We start from the raw sequence: 18,769 nt of genomic DNA, 5'->3' as shown, positions 1-18,769 counted from the left end.
GGGAATAATAATTGAAAAAAAAAATTATATTTTAAAAAAACAACTTTATTATTAAAAAATAATTCTCAATTGAGAACGAAATGAATGACAGTCGAGAGTAGCAGGACAAAATGAATAATAGCAATCGTATTTAATTAATACTAATTAATAAATTGAATTAAAAAATCGATACTCTATTGCGTTGTAAATTTTACACAATTGAATACACACATCACGCGCACTCAATTACTTTACACTCTGTTAGTAATTAAAACTATACGTATATATATATATATATATATATATATATATATATATATATATATATATATATATATATATATATATATAAAACATTAAAAATAAAATTATTATAATGATATAAATTTCCTACTACTCTGCATTTAATAATAATGTATGCATAATGTATACACAGTAATTACGCCTAGATTATTTACAGAATTACACAGTGTTAGAATAATATCGGTTTTTTTTGTTTTTCGAAATTAAAAGAGCTAACTCGAAAAACCTTGACCGTTAATAAATAATCCGCATTTGTAAATCCCATCATGGACTGAGGGACAAACGTACTTATTGGACTTGGACATCTTCCGCTAGACGATTAAACTATTTTACAAAAGTATTTCCTATTTAAAGTTACGGATCCTCAATGGAAGGGATTATCTAGAGCCAGTGGCGGCGTTATCGGTGGTAAGTGGTCACCGCAGGTCGGGAAGTTTGGTGGTACTGGTGGTAAATCTGCGTGGGTGCCCACATGAAGTACCAGGTTCATCCCGATCACGATGTGGAACAAGAAGTGACAGTGGAAGAGCCAGTATCCTGTTTTTGGAACAAATATAAAAGTTGGGTTAGTTTTAATTGGAGGTTAAGATGTTGAAAATTATACACTTTTGATGCTTATGCTTTAATTTGGAGGTAATTGTGTTCTAGAAACAAGATAAGTTCCACGAACAAGTTTCAAGAACAAAACAAGTTTTAAGAACAATATAAATTCCAAGAACAAGACGAGTTCTAAGAACAAGTTCCAAGAACAAGATAAGTTCTAAGAACAAGTGTCAAGAACAAGACAAGTTCCAAGAACAAGACAAGTTCTAAGAACAATATAAATTCCAAGAACAAGACGAGTTCTAAGAACAAGTTCCAAGAACAAGACAAGTTCTAAGAACAAGACAAGTTCTAAGAACAAGTTCCAAGAACAAGATGAGTTTCAAGAACAATATAAGTCCCAAAATAATTAAATTACTAAAAATGCACAAGCTTAATCACAAAGAACCAAAAATACACACCAGGATTATCAGCTCGGAATCTGAAGACAACATATCCATTGTTCGGCACAGCAATAGTATCCTTAGAAGGCGGCAAGTTAAACTCTCTATGAAGAAGTCCACGTCTATCAAGATCCAGCGCGTGTTTCAAGTTGATCTTCTTGACATTCTTGTCAGGCGACCTTCCCATTCCAACAATATTGAAAGCGTATCCGTGTAGATGGAAAGGATGCGAAAGATTAGGCTGCTGAATTTCATCAACCAGGACGACTTCTACGATAGCGTTGTGAGGAATATCAACCTTGTGCGTGCACATGCAGTTAGCTCCACAATCAGCTGGTCTGTTGTCTCCGTTACAGAATTGTTCTGGTGGGATGTCATCGATCTGCGACAGTGGAGGTGCTGGAGGGAAGGTGAAGGAAATTTCATCGACCAGCGAGATTATATGGTCACCAGTGGGAGCTACCAAGAACCTGTTGTAGGTGTTGGGCTGGAAGATTTCTTCAGGTCTGTAGAACAAGAATCTGAAGGGCAGGAAGATCTTGACGTCGGGTCTGGCCTGCAAGATTCCTTCGTCGATTGGCTTGGCGTTCTTAAGTTGGTTGACACACACGGCATCGTCACGCGGCATGTTGCAGATAGCGTCAAGCGGGTTGAGGACTACTCCTTGAGGAAGACCCAGGTCGTAGGTTGGTGGCTGGCTGGCTGGTTGGTAAGGTCCTCTAGCGTATCTGAGCACTCCTAACTGCTGTGCTCGTTTTATTCCACACTCTCCTAATCCACGGAGCTGGATCCAGTACGCGCCGACCGGTTGGTCTGCATTGATCACGAAGTCGTAACGCTCTCCAGAGAAGGAGATGATTGTGTTAACCTGGAGAAAAATTGGGTTGATTTTTTAGAAAAATAATTGAAGAGGTTCTTTAAAAATAAAAAGTTTTATTAAATTATTAATAATTCTTACCTGTACTGGTTGAACAGGTTCACCATCAGTAGCAATCAAAGTGAGTTCATGACCTTGGAAGGTGATCTGAGCTGGACAAACACTTCCAAAGGAGTTGATCAATCGGAACCTGTACCTGCGTCCAGGAGTAACAGTGAATACTTCTAGAGGAGTGTTGGTCATGAATCCGGTGTTGGGATCTCTGAACTGTCCCTTTCCGTTGATCAAAACGGTTTCGGGATCCTGGCCAGTGTTGACAGCCAGTCTTCCTGGGAATCTCTCGGCGGCGTCTTCGTGCATCCAATCGCTGATCAGGACCACGTGGGTGGTCAAGTCGTAGTCGTACAAATTGCTGTTGGGGTCCTTGCTGGGTGGTTGACGGACAATTACGCTTCCATAGAGACCGTCAATTTTCTGGAGTCCAGTGTGGGCGTGCCAGAAGTGGGTTCCTGCGTTTCCTGCCGTCCATTGATACCGGAAAGTATTTCCTTCCTGGATGGGACACTGGGTCACGTAAGGTACTCCGTCGTAGTACTGGCTTCCACGCTGCCAGACTCCGTGCCAGTGGATTGTCGCTTCCATTCCCTGCATGTGATTTTCTACGTCAACTACTACTTTGTCTCCTTCGCAGACCTTGAAATAAAAAGAAGCGGGATTTAAAATGGAAATAATTCATTTTTTGGATTATTTAAGTATATTTTTTTTTTTTTTTTTTTTCATTATTTATAATTAAAAAAACAAAAAAAAGATAAAATTTTACGTAACTTGTGCGTAAAGTAATTTTTTATCCAGGGTTTAACTTTACTTACTAATATTGCTAAAAATATTGTTTTAGAAACACAAAATTATTTTCTGCACTAGTTGCATAATGTTTTTAGCTTGATTTTAGCATGATTAGTAATTATCTTTGCGATCCATGCTAAAAACATGAAAATTTATGAATAAGATAAATGAAATAGTAGTTAAATAGTCTTTAAATATTTTTTAATCAAAATTGCGCTTATAATATCAGCAATTTATAATTGCAATATTTTGTGTTAAATATTTAACACTTTAATGTGTAAAGTTAACATTTATTGTGTTAAATTAAAACAAAAAAGTGTTAAATATTTAACATAAAATTTTTTGGCGCATTTATGCAAAATTTATTACTGTGTAACTTTAAAATTAATTATTAATTTAATAATCCTTAAATCTATTATTATTACACTTTGATTGATAAATATTTACATAAACAGTGCGCAAAGTAATTTTTTTCTGTACAAGACAATGTTTTTAGCACGAAATAATTTTACTTACTAATCTTTCTAAAAACATTGCCCCTAGAGCAACATTTTTAATTATTAATACAAACATTTCTAAAAACATCGAGAACTTTACCTGTATACTGGGTCCAGGAATCATCCGGTTGGCCGTAAGGATTCCTCGTTCGACTCCATCAGCCAAAACACACTGACAGTGACTCCAAACAGTGTTGGTCGCGTTCGGGGTGCAGACTTGACAGGCAGCGCCCAGAACTGAGTAGTACTCTAGCGTAAAATGATAGTAGCAGATTCTGGGAGGTTCTCCCTCGCGACAGGCGCGTGCGCACTCGTCAGGAGCCGACAAGGAAGGGTTCCTGCGGAGTTCCGCGGTTGCGCGCTCGCTGTAGTCCAGAGGGCGCGTCCGAGGCGGCCTTATGGTGGCGCCACGGGTTCCCAAATCATCAATTCCACCGAATCCGCTCTGGAAGGTGCTGGATATCGGGTGGGTTTGCACCAATCCGTGCCCGGCGGAGAAGAAGTTTGAGTTGTCATCTTGGCTGAAGATGTTGCCTGTCTTTATCGCAGGGCTCCAGAATGATGAGGCTGCTGTTTGATCGGCTGCTACTTCTGGAAGATTTTGGAAAGTTTAATTTTTTGGTTTTAAATTCAAATTCCTTTCAGGAAGTTTTAAAAATTTTTTTTAAATTTTATAGCAACTTAATTATTGTAAAAAAATATTATTAAAAATTTTCACATGTAAAAATTAATAAAAATTACAAGTGAAAATTTTTAGAAGAATTTTTTTATTGTAATTAAATTTTTAAGAAAATTTTAAAAATTTGTCCCAAAAATTTTCTTTTAAAATCAAATGCAAAAATTTTACACTCAATTTAAAATCTCCAAATCTTTAAAATTAAAACTTAGCTTTCCAATGGCCTCTATAAAATTAATTAACGTTCAATAATAACCGAAAAATATAATTAAATTTCCTGACTGAGTTTTTTTGCTTCGGAAGAAAGTTAAAAAAAAAAAAAAAAAAAAAAAATAATGAATGTAAATATAAATAACAAATAAACTATTTAATAAAACTATATCGTGAAATTGTATTTGAGCCGGTGATTAAATTTTTAGGACGATTATTAAAAAAACGGTCGGACTTAAATTATATTATAAATTAAAACGGTTTATTTATTTTTAAAACGAAAGCGTGTGCTGCGACCTTGACCGAGGAAGTTGAAAGAAAGAGGTGTAAAAAATTCCTTTTTCATTCATAATAAAGATATAAAGCGATATAATAACAGGATTTAATGTTTTTTAATTATTTTTGTTTACTTTTAATTAAACGCTCCTGTTGTTGTTGTTGTCGCTCTTTTCAAAATTAAATATCATTTTATTTGATACTTTATTTACATGTTATTTTGTTTTGAGCTCTTAATCCGCCTCACAAGATGCGAACGCGGGAACCGTGACAAACGGGAATATCATCAGTCACGGTAAACAAGAACAAACTGAGAGTAATTTCAGTACGGGCCGTTGCCGTTCGCGCATAACTTTACTACTCGTAAATGGCTTTAACGCCAGCTTAAATCTATCTGCAATAAGAATTCGCGAGTGATCGAGAAAGCGACCTCTTATTTTTATATCTGTTCTTAGAAAGTTCAAAATTTTTTAATAAATTTTTTTTCCCGCTATTTTTCATCAACTTACTGATTTTCTACTATTAATTGTGATTTTTCCTTATTAATTATCAAATTTATTAACATTTGTGTCGATTTTTCTCAAAAAATCGACCTTAACACTGTTTTCAAAAATTTAAAATTTACTTACATAAAAAAAGGTTGTAACTTTTGAACTATTGAATTAAAAAAAAAAAAAGTTTCAGATAGAAATTATTCAAAATTGAATGCTCTACAACTTTTGTTTGAAAAAGTTTTTTCTAAACCCCTTAGTTCTCAAGTTACACTCATTTTAACAACTAAATATACTTTCCAAAAATAAAATTATCTTCAAACGACCATAAAATACTTTCTCCCGTTTAAAAATTCCCGCTTTTAACTTTCAAAACGTCTTTTTCAACTAAAAATAATCCGTGTAAAATTAATTTTCTATTATAAATTACAAAACAACTGTTGAATTCTAACAATAAATATAAAAAATAAATAAATAAATATTCCGTGTTAACAAAGTCTTAGATGACAGAAAATAAATAGCCGACACTCAAGAATGCACAATAAAGAAAAAAAGAAATAAAAATAGAGTGAGTTGAACCTTAACCGCAAACTGTGTCACCTTTCTCGGATAATGCAACATATTAATAACAACAAACAGAGTTTTATCGTATCAAGCAACTTGCCCAGAAGCATTTCTGCGTTGCGTGTACTTAGACTGGGGTATAAAGGTATCCTTAGTCCGTAACAATAATAATAACATTAAATCTTGAGGCCTACATGCCTGTGATTATTGTTTATAGCCATAGTTACATTCTATGTAACAGTATGTTGTGCAGAAACGCACGTAATGCAGAAATGTAGTAACAAGGAGATATATTGGCCCTCGGCCGATAAATAAATAATCTCCTGTCCTGAAAATAAACTTATTGTATACATATCGGTGATACAATATATAATGTACAAAGGTACCATACAATATTCGGACAATGAAAAATTGCTAAGAACAATATTGTGATAGACTTTCGTAAGATTAAATTTTATTTGTTTTATTTTTCTGGACTCGATAACTAGACACTAGACAATATATATATATATATATATATATATATAAATAAGTATCATATGTTGCGCTACTTTGTCGTATCATATCAATTATTTGCACTATGACTATGACCATTGTAATATCAGGTACCAAGAAATATCTGTTATTAGTTTTAATGAGATATTTTTGCTGCAAACACTTGTTTAAGGAGATCCACAACAAGTAGTCAAATTTTTTAAACTTTTGGGAAATTTTTTAAATTTTAATTAATAATTAATAAAAAAATTTTAAAACAGTAACAGTCAATTAAATATTAATAATTATTAAATGAGTAAATTTTTCAAAAATTTCTTCAAAAATGTTATTCATTAATTTAAAAATTAATTTTGAAATGCTTAAAAAAATTTTTTTTTTTTTTATTATTATTTTTTTATCAGTATTAAGTAAGGATACTTAAATCTCCTTAAAATCAATTTTTTGCAGAAAATTTCGGCTAGAAAAGTAAAAGTTTTTTTTTTTTTTTTTTTTTTTTTATAGACACACAAATTAATTTTGCCGCGGGCTACTTTGCGAAATAAACGGAATTTATTCGGAGATTAAGAGCGAGATTTAATTGTAAATAACTAATGTAAATGTTTTTCGATAGATCTAATGGCGTGTGTCTGCCATAAAAATCGGTGTCACGGTTTCTGCATCAGTTACCACGTTGTGCTCTTTCTATCTCTATTAGATATCGTGTGTCACGTACTCCGATGGCTATCGGCTGTGGCTAAGGATATTTAAAACATTTCACGTTACTTTCATACTCGATGATATGACAAAATAAGGAAATAAATTAAGTAAATTTAGGTGTTTAGTTAATCGGAAATTTTACGGTGATTTATTGGATTTGCTCGAGCCGGGAATCGAACACCGATCTTCCGTGTTGGGATAAGTTGGATTGAACTTTGTACCGTTGTTTAATGTAGAGAAATTTTTACATTTTTGCTTATAGTTTCTGACCTGAGAATTTTTGTAACATGAATAATATTTTAATTTATAGTAAGATTGATTTCAAATTTTATAAAACTGTTAATTTTTAGCTACCATTGAGATTGTAGAAAGAGTTTTTCTAATTATTTGATTAGTTCCCGAGATATTGATTCCGTACATCCGCACAATTCTTTCTGTACGGATCGTTTTTTCGCGATAACTTCTAAACTAATTGTCCGAATGATTCCAAATTTTGTGAAGATCTTATGTTTATAATATGCTTCAGATCCCAGAAGAAATTCTTGCAATCCGTTGATTACTTCCCGAGTAGTTAAATTTTTGCCGAAATTAATTTTAGAAACTAAAAATTCCAGGTCAATAGTAATAGTATTCTTCCTTTAAAATTATCGAAATTTTTGGCATTAAAAAAAAGATTAATGATCAATGTAAATATCAACGCATAAATATCATAAAAAACCTCTGAATAATGCATTAAAAAATTATTTACGAGGAGATTAAATAAATTAAGACATTAAATAGTAGTATAAATCGAAATTCGGGTTATTTTTTTTTATCTCGTGGAAGTAAACATCTACTGAAACGGAAACGGAAACGGGATCGGGATTGACCTTAAAATTTGGTCAAGTGCAGTAATATCTACAAGTTTAAGTTCGAGGCTGTTATTTATTTATTCATATGTATTATTTATTTATTTATCCATTTAGATGTATTTGGAATTTAGTTTATTAAAGCAATCCTCAAGAAAGTTGACTTGCTGATTTTGTTTGGTCACTACGGACTCCAAGTAATAAATGTTTTAAAGTGCTAGAGGGACATTAAGAGCCGGAAGATAGCTGATTTCTACTCATACGTTAATACGCGGTTAATATTCCGTCTCTCTCGCTCTTAATGACCGCGGGACGCCCTAAAGAGACGCGGACATGTATATAATGTCGTAAAACTGGCAAATCTTTCTCAGGAACACGCAACTTGTAGTTGTGCAGCAATCCAAAGAGAAAATACCTAGATGTTTTCTCCACAGTTTTCTGATGTGACAAGACAACTTCCGATTGTTGAAGAAGAATTTCCTGTCATTCTTTGATACTGTTATTGTTTGGATAATGAGGCTCTGATTTAAGACGGCAGATTATCCTTTTTTTTTATTGAGAGTTACAATTACTGTCAGTTTTTTGCGATCTTTTTTTTTTTATACGCATTTTGGAACCGCTGTAACTTTTTAACGGATGGTTTTAGAGAAAAATTTTTTGAACAAAATTTGTAGAGAATTCAATTTTGAACAATAATCGTCTCAAAAAGTTTGCAAAAAAATCAATATTTTTAATGTTAGAAACGATTTAATTAAAAGCTCAAAATTAAATTTAAAAAAAAATATTGGGAAAGATTTGATAATTTTTAAAGGGCTCTAACTTTTAAACTATCAATTTTAGAGGAAAAAGTTTGAAACAAAATTTGTAAAAAATTTAATTTTGAGTAACTTTTGTCTCAAAAAAAAAATTTTTTAAGATCAATATTTCAAAAGTTACAAATATTTTAATTATAAGCTTTTTTCCAAAAATCACAATTTTTTTTTTTTTCAAAAAATCGATCCTGTAGTTAAAAAAAAAAAAAATTTACCCCAATCACATTATAACAATTTTCCTGCGCCAAATCCTACAAAAATTTTTCCGACCTTAAATTTCTTCCCGCAACCCAGAAAAAGAGGAAGAAGCTGAATTTTCTCAAGAAGATTTTCTTGACTTGAATAAATTTTTTTGGATAAAGTTACGTATTTTTAAAAGCAAGAGAATTAATTTTGTTGGAAAAAGTGAAATTTCTTGTCAAAAAAAAAATTTTTTTTTCGCTCAAAAAAATAATTAAGAAGAAAAATATTTTCTTGGCTCAACTGAATATTTTTTTTTCTGTACAATAATTCTCTTTAAATACCACCAGAGTTGACATTAACTACCTTTCTAGATCATGAATAGACCACGAAAACATGCCCTGACATATCGAAGATCGTGCCCAGGAGTGCGAGGTCGTCTCTCGACCCGATCTTTCCCATTTAATTACACTAACCTAGCCTACATAAATTCTCCTGCACATAGCCCAGAAACTAAAATTCGAATTCCTTGAACTCTTCCGTACCGTTAAGCCCGTCAAGTATGTTCACATTCGCGCACGTGGATCGCCAACAGGTGCTCGATCATTAACGCGCTTATTTATCTACTTTCTACAGGCATCCAGCTCGTCTCCTACTTTTAATAAAATTATAAAAATTTCTCGAGATTTTCCAATCTTCCGCACAAAAAATCATCATCACTCCGAAAAAACTCACCTTTTTTTTTTTTACTCGACTGTACTCGCGTTCCCCAACACTCCACTGCGAGAAGAGTCAGAATAATGGCACCCAGTAATTTCATTTTAAAAAAAAAAAATCAAGTTCTTCAGAATAATCGATAACCAACAGAGCAAACAGAGTACTTTCAGATCTAGGAATGCCTAGAACTGTCTTAGACACGTTCTCTCCAGCAACTGAGGCCACTGCACAGTTGCTGTCACTTTTCTCCTACGCTTACTTTTGATTTCCCTGATCGGGACAACTCATTGGCGCAATACCGTTAACAATCACCAGGAGTCACTGTTAAATACATAAAAAAAAATAACCACTAAATTTAAAATTGAACCACTTGGTTCTTAGACGACGGCCGACACTAAACACGGAACTTTCTGGGGTGGCGAGCTATTTAATACCTATCACTCTTCCACCACTGTCTCTGGTTTGATATCTTGCCCACTCCAGCAATCCAGCAAACCACCCAAATACATTCTACTTGCGTTCACCGCCTCTGTTCAGGCTAGTCGGTTTAACGCCTGCCATTTTCTGCATAGTCATTAGGAGTTATTACAATCGCCTTATCCAAATTGACATCTAGGTCCTCGAAGAATCCAGCTGCTTTGCTAGGAGCTCCATTAAAAGCTTGATTCTTTGGGAATTACCAATGTTGCAATCAACAAATAGGCACTAGGCACCTTGGCAATGAGATTGCACGTCTCGTTTCGCTTACATTTGCACACCAATTCTCGCCTAGCCTTTCTCTCTGGTTGTTTACCTATTAATTGACGCTCGGGATAGTGATGCTGATGTTGATGGGTTTTTTTTATTAATCTAATGCTACTTCGCAGCCGGATTTAATAAGACTTTCTTTCAAGCTTTATTTAAGATCTGGAATTTATGATGCGCTTTCAAGGTTTTTTTACTTTTTAGAGAACTAGGTTTCAAGTTTTAGAAGATGATTGGAGAAATTCTAAATTTTTAAGGTTTTTATTTTTTTAGTTGCTAAAAGGAGTGTAACTTTTGAACCAGTGATTTTTTAAAAAAAAGTAGATAATTTAATTTCCTACAATATTTTTTTTTTCTTAAGTCAATAGTACAGAAGTTAGAGCTGTTTTTAGTAGAAGCCTAAAGTCTAAATATTGACACCTTAAATTATTTTTAAATATATTTAATTATATAAATTTTTATAAAATTCTAATTAATTAAAAAATTGAAAAAAAATTTCTGTCAGTTCAAAATATTAAATATTAATTATTAAAAAAAAAAATAAAGTTACCACCAGTTCATCAAACCAACTTACGAGCGTTTATTTTCTTAACAACTTTGATTAGAAAAGCATTTTTTTTTTAAATGCCGAGTTTAAATTAATTTCTTCATCTAATAATATCATCTTTTTTTTTTGTTTTTTTTTAATTAACAATATATGAAAAATTTATAAAATTGAATAATCGAAATTAATTGTATGCTTTTATTAATATTTAAATAATGGGTGTCAATAACTAGTTGATAATTTTTAAGTTGAATCTCTAACTGAATATTGACAGCCATTCGACAGCGTTATGACGCCTTTTTTTTACTTTAATCTAAAAAATTTACTGTAAGAGTTTGAATTCTTCTGATTAAATAAATTATTTTTAAATTAATTTTTATATTTTTAAAAGTAATTAATCATTTATGGAAATTATTATTAATAAACTTTAATAAAATTGATTACTTAATAATAATAAGTTTCGATAAATAAGAATAAGCAGATGATTCGACGCATGCGCAGTGTAGGTGTCAATAATTGGGGTGAAGGTATGTCAATAATTAGATCAATCAGTTTTTTAACCTGCCAATAATTGTTGTATCCGGATAATCTATTTAATTATTTAAAATTAATTAGTAAATATCAGTGATTATCATTTTAAAAAAAGATATTGATTAGTAAAAACATTACTTGAGACATTACCACAAATAAAATTCAAGGATATTGATATTTGATTGCTTAAAAAAAATTAAATCATAACTTTGTCTCTAATAGTTTTAATAATTGGGGCTTTTAACTTATATGATTGCATAAATTGTTGCAACTTTTGAACCAGAGGTTTTAGAGAAAAAATTTCAGGACAAAAATGTAGAAAATTTAAGTATGAATAATTCTTGTTATCAATTTTTTGGTAAATTTGATATTTTGGAAGGTATCTCGATTTTAGTGTGTTTAACAAAATAAATGTTTGATAATGAAGAACAAATTTTCTAATGATAGTGATTACTAATAATGATAAGTGATAACTGAAACTGATGGTTGAATTTATCTATGATTATAGTAGCAGGCAATTATAAAAATAAAAAGAATGATACACGCGATGTGAGGAAATTGTTGAAAGGAAATTTGAATATTGGGCTGGGGAATGTAGATGGAAAAATAGTTTAAAAGTGAAAAAAGTAAACTAAACTAACTTTCTCCGCGAAACAATTACAACTTGTAAGAATGTAAATGTGGACGCTCGCTCTGGACGCATACCATTCAAATGTTTATGTATGTTTGTGCCTGACATTAGAATTTCTTATGCTTATTTACGTTACTGTCTCACGCATAACCCATTAGATTTCTAGGTAAGAAAATTTTAAGAAGATAAATTTTAGAAATCAAATTACTATTACTCACCGGCAGGTTATTTGCTTTTCAATTTTTTTCCGACAATAAAATAAATTACTATTTCCATTTCTATTATTCATTTTTCCGTAGTTATATACATTTTATTTTTATAACTACTGGTTCATAAGTTACCACCCTTTATACAACTATATACGCTCTTCAAAAATTTATTTTCTGCGCTTACATAAAAAGTGGCTGTATCTTCTAAACTACTGACTTTAAAAAAAAAAAAGTTTTGGACAAAAATTGTTCAAAATAAAATTTCCTACAACTTTTATTCCAAAAATTTTTCTGTAAAATTCTTACTTTAAAAATTATAACCATTAATAGAACTATAAACATTTTCCAAAAATTTGAAATTCGCATTTTTCCAAAAAACAGCTATAACTTTTATAACTATTAATTAAGGGAAACGGGGTAAAATTAATAACTTTATAATTTTTGAAAATTTTCAATTTTCTTAGCGGGAAATTAAAAAATCAAATCAAAAGTTTTAAAACAATTAATTTCAAAACTCAAATTTTTCCTATTAAATTCTCTTAAAAAAAAATTTACACAAGTTGTCAATTATTTCTAATTCAAAAATATATGAGGGCAGCTAAAAGACAATATTAAGAAATTGAGCAATTTAAAGTAAAGGCTTGTTATATTTATTTGGTGATTTGTATTTATTTTCCTTGCTTGAATTTGATTGGAGATCGGCACGTGATGCAAGAGCCTTAAGCGGATAAATCGATTAGATATTATATCCCAAACACGGACTTGAGTGAGTACTATAATCCCATTACCATCAAATTTGTTTGTTGATATTAAAAAGTATATTAAAAGGACTTACCAGTCATAAATTAGCGGTTTATTGAGCGTCTACTTGTACTGAAGTTCTCAGATAAATTTTCCGTAGGCCGTAGGTGGACCGCGCTATCTTCCGGTAGCGAGAAATCGGCATGAATAATCGATCTCAATCGCAATATGATGGATGATTGATGATGGATATCTGCACAAGTAGAAAATAAATTAAAATTATAAACAGAGCGTTTGCATTAGTTATATTTTCGATTTAATCGGGAAACGCAAACATTATATGGGCACGATCCAAGTTCGACTCCGACGTGACTCTTTTATTTTTTTTTAAACCGATATAATCATGGAACGCTATTCCGATTTTCAATCATCAGATAAATCGGATCTGTTGATTGAATCGATAATATTACTCGCTTCTCTTTCCTGAGTGTTACGTACCCGGAATACCAATGTAATGCTAATACTCTTTCTCTGTTCCGTTCTTTTATGCTAGATCGAAAATTTCATTTTTTTTTTTTTTTTTCACTTTTTCTTTCTATGACTTACAATTGATGTAAATTATCCTACAATGCCACGATTTTCTTTTCAATTGATTGTAAGGGAATCTTAACAGGTTCTACAGGAGAAAATTGAGATGGAATTTGTGAAATTGGCAGTATTTGGTAAATATAAGTAAATTGTTAGAAATTGAATTTCCCGCTCAAAAAATATACCTCTCAAAAATAATTTGCACTTACTTTAAAATAATTGTAACTTGTAAACTATTGAATTTAAAAAAAAAAAGTTTAAAATAAAACTTATTCAAAATAGTATCCTCTACAATTTTTATTTGAAAAATTTTTTTCGAAAACCTTTTGTTCAAAAGTTACAGCTCTTTAAACAACTACCTACACTTTTCAAAAATTTGAAATTCGCGCCTTTTAAAAAAAATTACAATTTTTAAACTATTAATTTTAGAAAAAAAATTGTAGAAGAACAAATTTTCTACAATTTTTGTTTAAAAAATTTTTTTCCAAAAATTTTATTTCAAAAGTTACAGATCTTTAAACAACTATCTACATTTTTCAAAAATTTGAAATTCGCGCCTTTTAAAAAAAATTGCAACTTTTAAACTATTAATTTTAGAAAAAAAAAAAATTTATTTATTTGTAATTTCTCTACAAAATATCAAAAGTATTCCACAGTTCGATTAGTTTCTTACTCAACCATCAAAACTTGTCAATTAAAAAAAAAAGTCTTTAATCCGTTTTAAATGAAATTTAAAAATTCCGGATTTATCGTTCAATTAAACATACTTGGTACCGGTTCGCAGAAATAAGGTTTTTAAAGAAATTCTTTATTATATGGGCTTGAGCAATTAATAATGTCTTTTTCTCTCTTTGCATAAAAATGTAGCGTAAATTACCGCGGCCTACATTAGAAGAAAAATATTATTCTCGAAAAATTTAATTATCGCGTGTTTCGGTTAATCGATTAATTAATTTTTTTTACAAATAAATACGTAAGTGTGTTTAATATATTAGTATTTATAATTCTACTTGTTGCATAATTAGAGTAAGTAGTTTTAGCAACACTTTAGACATTTTAAAAAATGTCTACAGAATTTTACCGCACAAAAAATTTTTTTTATTTATGCAAATTCAATTATTTATTTTGCGTTTTAAATTAAATGTGTTACTGCAAATTATAAAAAAAAATTTTTTTTTTATTTTTTTAATTCTTGTGACAATAAATAAAAAAAAAAAAAAAAAAAAAAAAAAAAAAACTATGCTCAAGATCTCTATTGAAGTAATTGCAATAGTTAATTAGTTGATTACTTGTATTTCTTTATTGCAGTAATTAGAAAAATTTTTTTTCTTCAAAAGTTTGTAACTCAAATTTAAATAATTGAAAATTTACAATTTGCAATTTGAAATATCCTTTGTAATAATTTATAAAATAAATTATGATAATTAGTTAGTTATTTTGCGTGACTATTAATTGATTTTTTATTAAAAAAAAAAAAACTAATTGAATTTATTAAAAAATTAAAAAATTAAAGTTTAATATTTTGAATTTTTGAAAACTACACATAATTATTAAAAAAAATTGTAACTTGTAAACTGCGGACTTTAGAAAAAAATTTTTGAAATAAAAATTGTAGAAAATTAAATTATTGACAACTTTTGTTTGAAACTTTATTTTCTAAAGTCGATAGTTGAAAAAATATAGTCATTTATTTGTAAAAATTTATAAAATGTGAAATGTGAATACTTTTGAAACTTTGAACATTAAAAAAATTATTTTCAGAGATAAATAGAGCAATTGACAGATTTATGAAACAAATTTTGGTAAAGGTTGAGGTCTCGCTTAGGAATTTGGCTTTAATTAAGGCTTTGTTAGAATTGGGGGTCGCGGGTGTGAATTCCATGAATATAGAGAGTAAAAATGTACACGAAAAGCTTGTAAACGAAAGTCATTCACTTAATAATTCAGTTTTGTTATTATGCAACTGAGAACTGAGGGTATATAGCCTTGGTCGAGTGACCTAGCGCATTATGGCTCAAGATTACTAATGAAATGCCAGAGACAGAGTAAAGGCAACACCGACCAAGAATTGGAGTAATTAATGCCACTTTCTATTGGATTACATTTCTATTATAGTTTTTATTTGTTATTTTAACTCCAGTTTAATCAACAATGTATTCCTACAACAATTTCACTTTATATATATAAATATATAAATATATAAACTATATATCTATAACTATCTACATATTTTTTTATTCACGTGAATAGGGCTGCTTGCACAACTAGTAATTAACTCTGTTTTTACTTTAAAAAATGTTACCTCATTCTAAATAATTATTCCCGACGATAAATTATCTTTAGATTTATTATTTCGGAAGCAAATTTTTTATTTTGTATTTTTTTAAATAGTTATTAATTTTTTTAAAAACATTTTTCTCAAAAAATCGACCTTAATACTGTTTTCAAAAATTGAAAATTTACTTATTTAAAAAAAGGCTGTAACTTTTGAACTATTGAATTTATAAAAAAAAAAGTTTGAAATAAAAATTGTTTAAAATTGAATCCTCTATGTATGCTTCTCAAAAATTTAATATGTGAGCTAGCACTATAAATGGCTGTATTTTTCAGAATATTGAATTGAAAAAAAAAAAAGTTTGAGACAAAAGTTGTTCAAAATAAAATTTCCGAAAAGATTTGTTTCAAAAAATTTTTTTTTAAACCTCCAGTTCACAAGTTACAGTCTTTTTTTTTTGAGCGTGAATTCTAAATTTTGGAAAATTTAATATAGTTCTTTTAGGAGTTATAATTTTTGAAATTTAAATTTTTTAAAAAAAATTTTGGAACAAAAGTTGTAGAAAATTTTATTTTGAACAACTTTTGTTTGAAACTTTTTTTTTTTTAATTCAGTAGTTTAGAAGATACAGCCAATTTTAAAGTGCGCCTATTTTATACTTAATTAGTCTTATTATTTAATTAAAAGTTGAATAAAATTTTCCACAACTTGATCGCAATAAAAAATGATAATTATTTTTTCTAAACATAAACAAGGGTTCTTGTGTAACCTGTAATCAGCGGCCCCTTTACTTAAAAAACCGTTACCTCACTTAAATAAATTATTCAAAACAATAAATAATCATTATACCAAATAAGTTTTTGCTGAAATATCAACGCTACATAATTGTTATCGCAATTGTAAAATACTCATTATAAAAATATAGATAAAATAGTTAATAGAGCAGGTTTTAATTTTTTACGGATTTAAATCTCATGTGAAAAAAAAAAGTTTATGTCATACTTTCAAACATTCACTTGATTTTATAAAGCTGACTTTTATTATTCAACGCATTAATAATTATTTTATAATGTTGCGTATTAGCAAATCTATATATTTTATGCTGATACTAATATCATATGATTTATTACTTCAAGGAAAAAAATTTTTTCGCTACTGGATAAATACTATAGTTTTAGTACTTCCTACTAATTACATTATTTTCAATTAAATTACTATTTATTTTTAATTCTCTAATATTTAAAATTACTCCAACTGTACTAATTATTTTTTTACAACTTTTTGATTAAGTTATTTTATTATTTGCCATTTAAATTTTATTGCTGTTATATAAGCGTTATAAGTTTTTAAGTATCTAATTTGCTTTGATAATTTTTAACTAGCAATTTTGCAGTCACTGTGTGACTGCCGTGACTTGTAATAAAGATTTAAGCTCATCCCGATGTTATACTCATCAATAGCTTTCATTTGAGTACCCACATGCATTTTTGATATATTTTTCATATATACATATATACATATATACATATATATATATATATATATATATATATATATATATATATATATATATATATATATATATATATATATATATATATATATATATATATATATAATTTATATAAATATATGAAAAATTAATTTACTTTAATTAAAAACGGCTATATCTCCCAAATTATTGATTTTAGAAAAAAATTTTTAAAACAAAAGTTGTTCAAAATAAAATTTCTTAAAACTTTTGTCTAAAAATTATTTTTCTAAAATGATTTGTTCAAAAGTTACAGTCACTAAAAGCGGAAATTTTCAATTTATGAAAAATATATTAATTTGAAGGTCTATAAAAAATGGCTGTAACTTCTGAAAATTAATAAATAGAAAAATGTTTTTGAAACAAAAATTGTAGATAATTAAATTATCTGTGATTTTTGTTTAAAAAAATTTTCTATAAAATTAATAGTTAAAAAATTACAGCCACTTCTGTACTTATTTACTGTAAAATAAAATTATTTACTTATTGACTTTTCTAATTGAAATTTGTCGATTAGAAATTGGAGTAAATTCCCGTATACTTTGTCCTATTGATTTACATAAAAGTCCAATCCAATAAAAATAAAAAGAGCATAAAATATACAGGAAACAGAATCCTGGCAATCATGCTGACAAGTGGACAGTAGACAGTCAATTGAACATCGTACATTTCCATTCGATTCGATACTCTATGTCCGTATTATAATAAAGTACATACCGTATATCGTGTAACTAGCGGAGAAACTGATGCAGCTCTGACAATCGCTAATGATTTCCATAATTACGTTTGTGTAACTAAAACTGCGGGGGAGTTTCTTCTGTGGAACATCAACATACTTAATTAGACTATAGGTTTAAAAAAAAAAAAATTTCTACCTTTAAAATTATAGTAATTAAATTAACATACGTTTAAACATTTTTTGGTTTTTTATAAAAAATAAATTGTTTTCAAAAAAATATTTTTAATTATAAATTTCAATCACATTTTATGAGATCATTAAAATTTATTAAATTTATAAAAAAAAATGTTTAGATCCGTCAATTTTTTATTAAAATTAATTTAGTAAATATTTAATAATTTTAATAATATTTTTAACAAAATAAATTATGACAAAAAAAAAATTAAGGAAAAAAATTGACGTTTAAAAATTTTTTAAAATTAAAAATGCATTTTTTTAAAAATAATTTTTTTGTACAAATTTATTTAAAAAAAAAAAAAAAAAATAAAAAATAATCAAGTGACTGCTAACTTTAATGTCATAAAAAATACTTACTATTTTTTTTACAAAATCTCAAAAAAATTGAAGGTTAAAATCTGGCGAATATTCATAAAAATACTTCTAAGGTATCATTGTCGGCCATTTTAATTATTTTTCAATTTCTAGTGAATAAATTCTTGAAAAAAATATAAAATAAAATTATGTTTAATATTTTTTTCATATTTACAAAATAAAAATAAATAATTTACGTATTTACTTCTCCAAGATTCGTTAAAAGCGCGGCGGCCATCTTTGATTGAGTATCGA

The 18,769-nt window shown here is 28.9% G+C and overlaps 1 protein-coding gene across 2 annotated transcripts; it reads right to left on the bottom strand.

Annotated features, from left to right (window-relative positions):
• Positions 1–287: 287 nt before the first annotated feature.
• Positions 288–18,743, bottom strand: LOC141531818 (uncharacterized). 2 transcript variants are annotated; one of them, XM_074249845.1, is made up of 8 exons: positions 18,720–18,743; positions 18,518–18,638; positions 17,962–18,061; positions 12,945–13,103; positions 3,586–4,076; positions 2,227–2,838; positions 1,287–2,136; positions 288–819 (listed from the first exon to the last, which is right to left on the bottom strand). In XM_074249845.1, the coding sequence occupies exons 4-8, from the start codon at positions 12,949–12,951 to the stop codon at positions 647–649; spliced, it is 2,133 nt and encodes a 710-aa protein (XP_074105946.1). In that variant the 5' UTR covers positions 12,952–13,103; positions 17,962–18,061; positions 18,518–18,638; positions 18,720–18,743; the 3' UTR covers positions 288–646. The 2 variants fall into 2 exon arrangements, with proteins under 2 accessions (XP_074105946.1, XP_074105945.1); XM_074249844.1 differs by lacking the exons at positions 12,945–13,103; positions 17,962–18,061; positions 18,518–18,638; positions 18,720–18,743 and adding an exon at positions 9,469–9,797.
• Positions 18,744–18,769: the final 26 nt, after the last annotated feature.

The sequence above is a fragment of the Cotesia typhae genome, unplaced genomic scaffold, assembly GCF_013202065.1.
Source record: "Cotesia typhae breed Kobodo isofemale line unplaced genomic scaffold, CoteBio_Ctyphae contig_50, whole genome shotgun sequence".
Lineage (NCBI taxonomy): Eukaryota > Metazoa > Arthropoda > Insecta > Hymenoptera > Braconidae > Cotesia > Cotesia typhae.
This window is presented reverse-complemented; position numbering and strand designations above follow the sequence as displayed.

Bases quoted from the DNA above. Each gene is read 5' to 3' on its own strand.
- LOC141531818 (XM_074249844.1), bottom strand. From the start codon at position 9,553: ATGAAATTACTGGGTGCCATTATTCTGACTCTTCTCGCAGTGGAGTGT. The intron at 4,077-9,468 runs GTGAGTTTTTTC...AAAATCTTCCAG, and splicing joins GTCGAGTAAAAAAAAAAAAG to AAGTAGCAGCCGATCAAACA. The intron at 2,137-2,226 runs GTAAGAATTATT...ATTTTTCTCCAG, and splicing joins AACCTGTTCAACCAGTACAG to GTTAACACAATCATCTCCTT.